This window comes from Chiloscyllium plagiosum, chromosome 27 (genome assembly GCF_004010195.1).
Source record: "Chiloscyllium plagiosum isolate BGI_BamShark_2017 chromosome 27, ASM401019v2, whole genome shotgun sequence".
Lineage (NCBI taxonomy): Eukaryota > Metazoa > Chordata > Chondrichthyes > Orectolobiformes > Hemiscylliidae > Chiloscyllium > Chiloscyllium plagiosum.
In genome coordinates, this window is record NC_057736.1 from 16,000,129 (window position 1) to 16,013,302 (window position 13,174).

The 13,174-nt window shown below is 42.7% G+C and overlaps 1 protein-coding gene across 1 annotated transcript; it reads left to right on the forward strand.

Annotated features, from left to right (window-relative positions):
- The first annotated feature begins 6,308 nt into the window (after nt 1-6,308).
- Nucleotides 6,309-7,098, forward strand: LOC122563592 (claudin-4-like). Its single transcript, XM_043717519.1, has one exon. The coding sequence runs from the start codon at nt 6,329-6,331 to the stop codon at nt 6,998-7,000; it is 672 nt and encodes a 223-aa protein (XP_043573454.1). The 5' UTR covers nt 6,309-6,328; the 3' UTR covers nt 7,001-7,098.
- Nucleotides 7,099-13,174: the final 6,076 nt, after the last annotated feature.

Consider the following 13,174-nt stretch of genomic DNA (forward strand, 5'->3'; position numbering starts at 1 on the left):
GAGATCAACCTAGCGGATAGAGGGCCAAATGTAGGAACCTTTAACCAGGGCTTCCATTCATGCAGAGGATTCTCCTATTGAAAGCAGTGCATGCTAAAATGGAAAGTTATCCATCTCCTGAAGGCCAGAGATAATGTTACCAGTACGTGAAGAGGAGAAAGTATTCCTGGGAAAGTGGATATCATTGTCTTAGATTACAGCTTGATTTCAGCTAAGGTGCTCATAGCAGGATTAAAGAATGATCTTTGCCAGATGCTGTCCAAAGAACTCATTATTTGATATCAGATCACCCATACTTATCACAATTGGAGGGCAGTAATATTTTAATAGAAGTACTAATTAACCTGTCTAAGATTATCATTAAAACAAAGGAGTTTCTGATTGGGACATTAAGAATTTGTTTGAAATGCACGATATGTCCTTCTGGAAGAGTCTGTGAGGGGTAGCCCGGGAGTTGTGACTTGGAAAACTGGAAAAAGGTAACATTTGCAGAATGAAGAGTGTGACAGACACTTAGAACACCCTGCTGACTTTAGTACTTGGTGGGTTTTGTTCTAGATTCAGGATAGTCTCAGAGCGGCACAGTGGCTCTGTGGTTAGCACTGCTGCCTCACAGCACCAGGGTCCCAGGTTCAATTCCAGCCTCGGGTGGCTGCCTCTGTGGAGTTTGAACATTTTCTCTGTGTGTGCGTGGGTTTCCTCCGGGTGCTCTGGTTTCCTCCCACAGTCCAAAGATGTGCAGGTCAGGTGAATTGGCCATGCTAAATTGCCTATAGTGTTAGGTGCATTAGTCAGAGGGGAAATGGGTCTGGGTGGGTTACTCTTTGGAGGGTCGGTGTGGACTGGTTGGGCCAAAGGGCCTATTTCCACGCTGTAGGGAATCCGATCTTTCCCAGGAACGTCCCTGAAGAGGATTTTTATATATCCATCTTTTCTCACCTTTTCAAGTTAGATGGAGGCTTCAGAATTGATTGCCTCTGGTGTTTATGTGCATTTTGCTTGTGGTTATTGGATTCAGCTTTTGACGAAGGGCAGAGTGCATAAGTAAATGAGGGAGAAAGGAATAGGGAGGTATGTTGATGGGGTGAGATGAAGAGAGGAAAAGAGGTGTCTATGATAGCTAACAAAGAACTATTGGGCCAAATGTCCTGTTTCTGCTCTGTAGAATAATTATGTTGATGCAGGTGATATGTTTATTAATTCTTTAGGGTTAAGGTTTCATCAACCATTATATAAACCTGCCGATCAGGAAGATCATAATTCTGAGCATATTCTATATGTGGCAGAGATACTTTTCCTCCTGTGTGACATCATAACAAAAATTACAACTTAAGAGAACAACATGGAAATAGTTTTCACTCCAATACGGAATGGACTTTAAATGGGATGGGGGACTGAATATACTCTGCAGATCACCAAGTTCCCAGGTTTACATTACAGCCCTTGTTTACTTTTGCATTAACTGATACCAGCCAGGCTTTACCAGCTGTTAGGCAAGGGCACAGGAAATTGATTGGAGTAGGCCCTGGATACTACCAGAGAGAAGTGATTTGAAAGTGAAAGTGGACTTGGCTGTTCTGTAAGTGTTCTCTACAGTCCAATAGCCAGCTATCATTCACAGCCTAGCCTCAGTCATAGAGTCATAGAGATGTACAGCATGGAAACAGACCCTTCGGTCCAACCTATCCATGCCGACCAGATATCCCAACCCAATCTAGTCCCACCTGCCAGCGCCCAGCCCATATCCCTCCAAACCCTTCCTATTCATATACCCATCCAAATGCCTCTTAAATGTTGCAATTGTACCAGCCTCGACCATATCCTCTGGCGGCTCATTCCATACACGTACCACCCTCTGCGTGAAAAGTTTGCCCCTTAGGTCTCTTTTATATCTTTCCCCTCTCACCCTAAACCTATGCCCTCTAGTTCTGGACTCCCTGACCTCAAGGAAAAGACTTTGTCTATTTATCCTATCCATGCCCCTCATGATTTTATTGACCTCTATAAGGTCACCCCTCAGCCTCCAATGCTCCAGGGAAACAGCCCCAGCCCGTTCAGCCTCTCCCTATAGCTCAGATCCTCCAACCCTGGCAACATCCTTGTAAATCTTTTCTGAACCCTTTCAAGTTTCACAACATCTTTCCGATAGGAAGGAGACCAGAATTGCACACAATATTCCAACAGTGGCCTAACCAATGTCCTGTACAGCTGCAACATGACCTCCCAACTTCTGTACTCAATACTCTGACCAATAAAGGAAAGCATACCAAATGCCTTCTTCACTATCCTATCTATCTGCGACTCCACTTTCAAGGAGCTATGAACCTGCACTCCAAGGTCTCTTTGTTCAGCAACACTCCCTAGGACCTTACCATTAAGTATATAAATCCTGCTAAGATTTGCTTTCCCAAAATGCAGCACCTCGCATTTATCTGAATTAAACTCCATCTGCCACTTCTCAGCCTTATGGCCCATCTGGTCCAGATCCTGTTGTAATCTGACCATGAAGAATAATCACTTAAGAGAGCTAATTACTTCTATTTGTGGAACTGTGGGGCAACAAGCCCTTTGATATCGCCAAGAAACAATGAGGGAAAAGTGGAATTTATGTTGCTCCTGGATGCGGACACAGTAACCCATGGATTTAGTAAAACAAAGAATTATTTTTCCAAAGCACGCCACACCAGGTTATAGTCCATCAGGTTTATTTGGAGGTACAGGCTTTTGGAGCACTGCTCTTTCATCTGGTAGCTGATGAAGACGCAGCACTGCAAAAGCTTGTACTTCCAAATAAACCTGTTGGACTATAACCTAGTGTTGTGTGATTTTTAACTTTGCCCATCCCAGTCCAACACTGACATCTTCCCATCATGGCTTTCCAAAGCAGTTATCAGCTGTCCCTTTAAGTCCATTAGCCTCCATTATGCCTGGAAGATCTGAGGTTAGCATGTCTATTTTGTGTTTCACCATTACTCCCTGAAGATTGCAATCAGGATCCTACAATCTGGAAAAACATTTGGAGTTCCATTTCCAGAATTAAAAAGACTTCTGCCAGTTTTGCATGGGAGTGTTGATCACTTATTTAAGGGCATTCTCTAAATTAAATCAGGCAGGAAATGAAGTTCCCTGACTTTTCATAGCTCTTTCCTCTGCATGTTTATTGCTTCTTATGCACAGAAAGGGTGCATTAGAAATCCCTTATCTCCTCACTCACATTTCTCATCAAGAGACAAATGTATTGATTCTTTTCAGTTTTTTTTCACCCTGGTAATGGATTTGAAAGTGTGTTTCAAACTGCATACATCAAGGAAAAAAAAATGTGTTCATGGCTTCCATGGGGGAAGGTCACAAATGACAAAAAGTTTCAAAATTGTATGTATCTACTTTTGGAAAATGAAGGTATTGGGGAGATCTTTGTACCCAAACAACAGAAAGTTAACATGCAAGGTCAGCAAGCAATTAGCAAAGAAAATAGTATGTTACCCTTCCTTTAAAGAGGTTGAGTTTTTATAGAAAGCAAGTGTATGTAAGACATTGGTGAGATCACGAAAAGATTGTCTTTGAGGGAGTTTAACAAAGTTTATTAGATAGGTCCTCATAATCGGAAAGTATGTCAATAAAGTGAGATAGAATAGAATGGGTCTGTCTTCTCTGCAGTTTAGAACAATGGGATGCGACCTCCTTGAAATGGATAACATGTTGAGAGGGTTTGCCAGGTTGGTTGCTGAGAGACAATTTCTCCTGATTGAAGAGTCTATAACAAGGCATTTTTGCAGAGTTGAGATAACTCTGGAGACCATAAGAATGGTAGCAGGACCTAGATGAGCAGCATTTTTGCAGAGTTGAGATAACTCTGGAGACCATAAGAATGGTAGGCAGGACCTAGATGAGCAGCCCATTTCCAACTGATATGATTTTTGTCAGTGTAGTAAATGGGTGAGACGTGAGTTGCAGAGTGTGAAACATGAAACTGGTGTTGAGTATAAATAGGCCCCATTATCACAGTTCCAAGAGACTTACCCATAATGCAGGAGTCACAAACCCTATGGAGGAGACGGGAAAATTCTTGGAAGGTTGGATCAGATCTGTTATTTGCCATGGCCTGAAGTTATTCAAATTCCCAGTCCTTTAAAAAAAGCTAGGCTGCAATGATAGCTTGGTTAAAGTAGATGCATGCTTTGTTGGTGGACTAAACCAATTGACAAATCATCTGGTGTAATTTAAAAAGAATTCCCACCTTTTTCTGCAGTTCATTGCTGACATTCTTCATGCATTGTTACTACAGTTGAACTCATAATGAACTCTTGGTTTATCTGAGCAGGGAGGCTGAGTTCAAATTTTGATTCACAGTTTTAATAGAATACTAAATAATTAGCTGTCTTTGATGTGGTTTTATGAATGAGAGTGTTCTGTTTTTGTGTGTGAAGTGTTTATGGCTGAGAGTGCAATTGGACGGTTAAAAACTTTTTTCCCTGGCTCCTGACCCTGGATGGGTGGCTGTGGAAAGGGCATGGGCTAAAAGAGGTGGCATGGAAGGGACGTGGAGAAATCAGGTGGTATCGTTGGGTAACAAAGTGGCACAAAAGGGATATATTTGGGGTGGGGTGTTGGGTGAGGGGGCTTGGGCATAATGTTGAAAGAGGATAAGTAAACAGCCTAACAACCTTTCAAAAAACTGGGTCAAAGTTTCAGAGAATTGAAACAAGCCTTCTATCCAGCCCACCTCAGCACTCCCACAATTCTGATCTGCCTCCAAGGACAACAGTCCAAATTAATCCCCAAATCTCTGCAGTAGAAATTGTGAATGATGGGACCCTGTACATCAAAGAGGATCTGCCAAATTGAGTCATTTCCTAACTCAATTTATTCACTTCAGCTGTGAACATCTGACCTGGGACATCAGCATAAAGGTTTGACAGTTTAGGACAGAAATTTCTTAGTGTAGAGCATTGTGAATCTTTGGAATTCCCTGGGCAATTGCTCAGTGTTCAGTACATTCTAAACCTAGGCCAATAGAGTTTTGATATTGAAGGAGTCAAAGAAGATAGTACGGTAAAGTGTAGGTAGGTGGTCAGCCATTATATCTTGGAAGAACATGCTCAAAGCGCTGTCTGACCTTCTCCAGCTCCGAGATCACTCTCATTTCTAATGTCCTTATCTAACAAAAACAGCTCTAGTTGCTTGCTCCCCAGAGGCTGGTGTCATGAGTTGACTGTAATCAGTGATAGCCCAGCACTTGGACACTGCAGCCAATTTGCACACAGCATCTTATTAACTCACATATTTCATAATGAAGCAAATAAAATTTGGTGTAATGGGTATATACTCAAGGAAACAAATTGAGATTCTATGAATCATTTACATTGGAATTGGTTAAAAGTATCTACAAGTATTTTTAAACAGTCTGTTTGGACATGACACCCACCTGGGACAGATGAGAATTGAAATCAGACCTTCGGGCCCAGGGAATAGTATTAACAGACCAATTAAATCTAGATGGTATTTAAGAACAAATAGGCTTTAACATTAATGAGGAATATATTCCACTGCTGTCTTTTTCTTTCTTTACTAATCTCTTTAAAGTTGGAGTCAATCAATGTTAGCTCTTCTAATTAATTGTGAGACATTATTAAAAAGATCTTACATAAGATTTAGTAAATTGTCAGGGTAATTTAATCTGGCTTCACCTTTAAGTGTTGGCATCTGCTTTTAACAGTAAGAGTATCAACTGTTCAATTAAAATTCTATTCGGCATCATTGATTCCCTATCTCTTTGTGTTCCATCACCCCCACCCTCCCGAACAGAAATCCATCACCTGGTGACTGAGGCTGATGCAATTTTACAAGTTGCTGCCGACATCATTTAAGCTTTCCCTGGAGCAGAGGGGCCAAACTGCCAAGGTTCAAACTTGTTTATTTTGGTTAAAATACTTCTCTTGTCATTCACTAGCTCTTCATTGGCTGTCATCTGGAATCTGCAGATGTAAACTGGACAATAGCATCCAGTGAAGGATCCTGTGGTCAGACAGAACTGTCAAATAGACAGAGAAAAACAGAAAGACAGAGACACAGTAAGAGACTTGGATTAAGAAGGAGAAACAAGGGAGAGAGAGAGAGGGGGAGAGAGAGAGTGTGACAGAGGTAGGCAAAGAGACAGAGTGAGAAGAGTAGGAGACTGAAAAAAACAGAGTGAAAGAGAAACACAGGTATCAACAGACAGAAGGGACAGACTGAAAGAGACTAAGTATTAAAGAGAACGAGTGTGAGACTAGGCATCATAGAGACAGTGAGAGAGATCGATTCAAAGATAAGTGGAACTGTGACGATCATGGCCAGCACTGTTCTGGAATGTTTTGGCTTCCTAATTGGTGTAGTAGGATGGATGTGTGTCTGTGCGGTTACAGGAATGCCACAGTGGAAGATCACACCATTTATTGGAAGCACCATACTGAATACAGAGATCACATGGGAAGGGATTTGGATGACCTGCGTCTACCAGCAGACATTGGGCCGGTTGGTATGTGATAGCTACGACTCCACACTTGACCTCTCTGGGGATGTGCAGATGGCAAGGGCCCTCATGTGTCTGGCCATTTCCTTGGGACTTCTGGCCATCATGGTATCAACAGTGGGAATGAAGTGCACGTACTGCGCTGGGGATGACAGCAGAGTGAAGGGCTATGCGTCCGCTATCGCTGGCTGCCTTTTCTTCCTGGCTGGCCTGTGTGTTTTGATTCCTGTGTCATGGGTCGCACACAATATTATCACAGACTTTTACAATCCACTTGTGCCGGAGGGTTTGAAGCGGGAACTGGGAGATGCCCTGTACTTGGGCTGGTCTGCCACCTGTTTCCTTGGTATCGGAGGAGCCTTTCTCTGTTGCTCTTACCCTACAAACAGTGAGTGTAGACAAGGCTATCGGAACAGTAATGCCACAAATCAGCCTTCGGTGCCCATTCAGAACCCAGCAGCTTGTTACTCGCTGAAGGAATATGTCTGAACTCTCCACTTGAAATCTGAAATGACGTTTTTTGTTTGTAATAGCGACGGGTTTCTGCGATTGTTCTCATTAATTTATTTCACGTTCTTACAGAGTTACAGCCCTGACTGTTTAATGGTTAGAAATAAAAGATTGTTTCTCCCAGTGATCAACCACACTGCCTGATGTGATACTAATCCCTAAAGACAGGACATCTCTAGGACCCATCTCAGTTGGGTGAAGCCTTTAATGACCCTGGCAAATAAAGTGGGGAAAGTAACTACGTACAAAGCACCTGGATTTTTGCTTTTGACAAGGATGCAATGAGTCCTGTTTGAAATGCACACACATGGATGCGAGCGAGACAGAATGAGTTTTGGCATAAGTGCCTCTCTCTCCACTTCAATATTTCGATGATTTGTCTCTAGGTGCAAGTAATCTGAGCGTGGTCAGCAATGATTGTTCTGAAAAGGGTCTGGTATGCTTTTCTCTTGAATGTTTGCTTTTAAGGTTGAGTGATTCAATAAGCCACTTCCTACATAACAAAAGTAACTACACTTCAAAATGCACATCATTGAAGTTCTTTAGGACATCCTGATGCCATAAAAAGTGCAATGTCAATGCTGAGTATTTTTTCTTCAAAAGGCATTAAAAATGGAATTGAAGTCATGTGCAGTGCTGACCAGGTAAGGGGCACATAGGAGAATGTCTTCTCTGAAAGACATATTTAGGTTTTTTTTTAAATGGCATTGTAAGGAGTTATGGCTGTAGATTATAGACGTAGATGGTTGGAGATATACCAGGAAAACACAAGAATTAATTTAATTTGGAACAAGTCACAATTTTCAGGGACAGTGGGAAAAATACATGAAACATCCCTAAATTATTTAAAATGGAAAGTGGAAATTCAGTTTAAAATATCTGGAAACTAATAGCTGGTACAGTAAAGGTGAAGCTGTCAGACATAGCTAAACTTCAATTGGATCACTATTGTTTGGTAATGAGGAAAAGAAACCTGCTGTCCATTCCTGGTCTCTGCCTATATATGACCCTCCAGTCCCAACACCAATGTATTTGACTCTTAAATACCCTCTGAAGTGGTCAAGGGAACCATGTAATTAGATCAAAAAAGTTAGCATTGTTTTAAAAAGAATGTCCACCATCACCTTCTTTTGTAAATGGGGACATGCAAAAACTGCCAGCCTTGCCCGCAACACTCACCTCCTGAGACTGCATTTAAAGTTGAAAGAATAAGGAGCCTTAAAATGGAAGGAAGCTGAGATTTCGACCAGGTTAGGCTTACAGGTCTGACTCTGCACAACATCCAATGGGAATATAAGCAGAAGTCCTAGAAAACTGGAGGAAGAGTCTTAAAATTGAGGCACTGTCAGATTTAGAGTGAATGAAGGTCAGTGAGCACAGAGATAATTTATGAATGAGTTAGTATGGGTAAAAAATAGAAGCAGATAAGCTCACATATATGTGGGTGGTAGGTCCGAGGACAGGCTGATGAATATTGAAACAATTAGTAGCAAAGGCCTACATGAGGATGTCAGCAGCAGATAAGCCAGGGGTGAAGTTAAGCAATGTTACTGAAGTGTGAGCAAAATGTGTTGCTGATGGATGGATGGATATGTGGTCAGAAGCTTACTTCACAGTTAAATATTAAGGTTCCAAAGAGTGACACAGCGGCTCAGTGGTTAGCACTGCTGCCTCACAGTGCCAGGGACCTGGATTCAAATCCAACCCCGGACAACTATATGTGTGGAGTTTGCACATTCTCCCAGTATCTGTGTGGATTTCCTCCAGGTGCTCTGGTTTCCTCCCCCAATCCAAAGATGTGCAGGTTAGATGAACTGGCCATGCTAAATTGCCCATAGTGTTCAAGGATATGTAGGTTAGGTGCATTAGTCAGGGGAAATGTAGAGTAACAGGGTAGGGAATGGGACTGGGATACTCTTAGGAGGGTCAGTGTGGACTTGTTGGGCCAAATGGCCTATTTCCACACTGTAGGGATTCTATGCAATCTGCTTCAGCCCCAAATATTTGCCTGGGGAAAGAATGAAACAGGATTGCATGGGATGTACAACAGGAGAGACAGCATAAAACAGAGCATTTGTCTTGTCAGTCTACATCAGTGTTTATGCCTTACTTCTGCTTCTTCCTGTCTTTCATTGTCCAACTCCATCAGGAAAACTCCCTAACACTTTCTCAGGAATTGGTGGTTGGGAAATGGTGAAAGCAATGGTTTCAATCTTTCTGGTATTTGCATGGTAGAAATGGATGCTGGACAAGCAGTGTAACAAACCAGAATCAAGGCAGAAGGATTGAGAGGACAGGTGCTGAGGTCCAGTTGGGGATTTGTTAGTGTCCTTATAAAGCATTCAGAGATAATGTCACTGAGAAATAGCATGTGGGTGAAGAACAGGATGGAGCAATGGATAGATCATTGATGGAGCAAGAAGAGTCCTTTCCTGCAACTCAACTGGCAAGGACGTTGAGCCGGAGACGGAAAATGTAGTTTGTGCTGCAGAACCCACCATTACCTGCTAATGGCTGGTGTAGAGTACTGTCACCAATCATCCTCTCTTCGCTGGGCCTAAGGACCTGTTTGGTGAACAGTGCTGGACACAGAGACAGGAAGAGACACTTGCCTCGCCTACAAGATGTAGTTTACTGCACAGCAGCAATAGGTACAAATTATATTGGCTGGTTGGACATAATTACGTGGGCTATCAGGATGACATTTCTGACCCCATCAGGATTTTGATCAAAACTCCTGATTCTTCCCCCGAGTCATGGAATGTCATTAGATGGGGAAGCTTAATGCAGTGTCCAACATTTAGCATTTTGGAACCATTATGTTATGCAACAGTTTTCAATGTGTAGGATATCATCCTTAATAAGTGGAATACTGCATTTAACATCAAACACTCCCATAGCATGTACAGTACAGCTTAGATACAGAATAAAGCTCCCTCTATTTCATCAAATAATCTCCAAGCAGATACAGAGTGAATACAGAGTAAAGCTCTCTCTCAACATTTTCCACTCTGGTGATTTACGAGTGAAACTAAATGAGAAGGCACCTGTCTTAATAAGATGTACTCTATTGCATGATAGTAGTGGTACACGGTACATTGAAGATTAGAGATAATAACTTAGAATATCAGAAGACAATAAAGACACATCATCAGAATCTCAAATTAAACTGTTCTCCAGCCAAAGCTGTCTGAAATCATATTGGGTGAGATCTAATGCAGCCTTCAACATTAACTCTTTGTGAATCATTACCCTACAACAAAGAGGAAGTGTGACATGAGTATTACATGATCAAATAAGTTAAACATTGCATATCAAGAAGGTGGAAAATGCAGTTTAACACTTGTCAGAATCACATAAAGTGTCGATATTGACTTTGATAAGTGCCAGCTTGGTGCTATAGCAATGCAGAAATTGGATCAGATGGACAACACGCAGGATTGTGGGAAAACAGGCTTGGATTTGAGAAATGACAACCTCAGTTTTGACCTTGTCGCATTTACCCCCAGTCTGAACATCTTTTTAGAGGAGAAAGTTCCAGATTTTCTTTACCCATTTGTATGCGAAGTGAAGAGACCTTGTACAATTTTTTGTTTTATTGTTTCTGGGGTTTTCCAGTTTGCCTTTATTGATCGGTATCTCCGAAGAAATTTGTGTTCCTGTGTCTAACCAATGTCTTTTTTAAGATTCTAACTCTTACATTATGACAATAAGAAAACCCCTAACAGTACAGCCTTTAAAATATATTTGGGGCAGACTTATCATTGTGATATTTTAGGATATTATCGCTATAATAAGAGCATTAAAACATTTTGCTCCTTGTTAGTTCTGAAAGATTTTACTTCACCCTCTTTCTGATTTTCTCATCTCTGAACTTTATGCGTACTTTTTTCAAAGTCTCAAAAAATTGCAAGCTTCAGTGGTGGTAGTATATTTTTGGTGGTAGATATTTGATAGGCTGAAGGGCCTCTTCTCTTTATAATTTATGATTCTACAACCCAGATGCCATGGCGGAAAATGAGGCCCCAATTGCCAGCAGTGGGTCTGGCTCAGTGATTTTTACCAGAAATGTTGATTGCCCTCAGGCCATATGGCCATAAGGTACAGGAGCAGAATTAGATCATTCAGCCTGTTGATTCTGCTCTGCCATTTCATATTTTTCTCAACCCTATTCTCCTGCCTTCTGCCCATATCCCTTGATCCTCTTACCAATCAGGAACCTATTTACCTCTGTCAACAGCCTCCTTTAACAAGGAGTTCCACACATAGCCAGTCTTTGGCTAAAGAAATTCCTCCTCATCTTAGTTCTAAAGAGTCCTGTCTTCGCACTAAGGCTGTGCCCTTGGGTCCTAGTCTCTTCTACCAGTGGAAACATCTTCTCCATATCCACTCTGACCAAAACTCTCATTATTTGGTATGATTAGATTACCTACAGTATGGAGACAGGTCCTTCAACCCAACAAATCCACACCGACCCTCCGAAGAGTAACCCACTCAGATCTCATTCTCCCTACCTTGTATTTAGATTAGATTAGATTCCCTACAGTGTGGAAACAGGCCCTTTGGCCCAACTAGTCCACACTAACTCTCTGAAGAGTAACCTACCCAGACCCATTCCCCCTAACTAATGCACCTAACTCTATGCAAACTCTACACAGATAGTCGCCCAAGGCTGGAATCGAACCCGGGTCCCTGGTGCTGTGAGGCAGCAGTGCTAACCATTGAACCACTGTACCGCCCCATTTACCTCTGACTAATGCACCTAACACTATGGGCAATTTAGCATGGCCAATTCACCTGACCTGTACATCTTTGGATTGTGGGGGAAAACTGGAGCACCCGGACGAAACCCAAGCAGACACGAGGAGAATGTGCAAACTCCACACAGACAGTTACCCCAGGCTGGAATTGAATCCAGGTCCTTGGCAATGCTAACCACTGAGCCACCGCGCCATCTCAATGAAATACTTCAATGAAATCCCCTCATTCTTCTAAATTTCATTGAGTACAGACCCAGAATCCTCAACCATTCCTCAACCCTTCATCATCAGCACATCCTTCCTTCAATATGGGACCAGACCTGCTCATAGTATTCCAAGAGACATAAAAACTGCAGATGCTGGAATCCAAGTTAGACAAGCTGGAGACTGGAAGACACAGCAAGCATCAAGAGGTGGAGAAGTCAACATTTGGGTTTAACTCTGAAGAGTGTCCTCACCCTCAACAACTTATCCTTCGAATCCTCCCACTTTGTTCAGACGAAAGGGATAGCCATGGGCACCCGTGTGGGTCCCAGTATGCCTACCTCTTCATCACGTGGAACTGTCTATCTTCCGTAATTACACTGGTACCATCCCCCACCTTTTCCTCCGCTACATTGATGACTGTATCGGTGCCACCTCGTGCTCCCATGAGCAGGTTGAATAGTTCATCAACTTCACAAACACCTTCCACCCTGAACTCAAGTTAACTTGGACCATCTCGGACACCTCCCTCCCCTTTCTGGACCTCTCCGTTTCCATTTCTGGCATCTGACTAAACATGGACATCTACTTCAAGCCCACTGACTCCCACAACTAACTGTACTAAAACCTCCACCCTCTCCCCTCCTGTAAAAATGCTATCCCTTACTCCCAATTCCTCCACCTCCACCATGCCCCAGGAGGAGCAACTCTACTCCTGGACATCCTATTTCAAGGACTGCAATTTTCCCTCCCAAATGGTCAACAATGCCCTTCAGCACATCTCCTCCAATTTCCTCACCTCCGCCCTTGAACCCCACCACCCCAGCACAACAAGGATAGAGCACCTCTGATCCTCACCTCCCACCCCACCAATCTCTCGATACAGCATATCATCCTCTATTACTTCCACCACCCACTAGCAGACCCCACCACCAGAGAAATATTTCCCACCCCACCCCTATCAACATTCCGCAGAGACCATTCCCTCCATGGTCCCTCCACCAACCAATCCTCCACTCCCGACACCTTTCCTTGCTCACACCTCCCCTCTGACCTCCATCCAAGGCCCCAAAGGATCCTTCCACATTCGGCAGGGATTTTCCTGCACATCCAAAAACCTCATCTACTGTGTTCATTGCTCTCGATGTGGTCTCCTCTACACTGGGAAGATAGGACACCAACTTGTGGA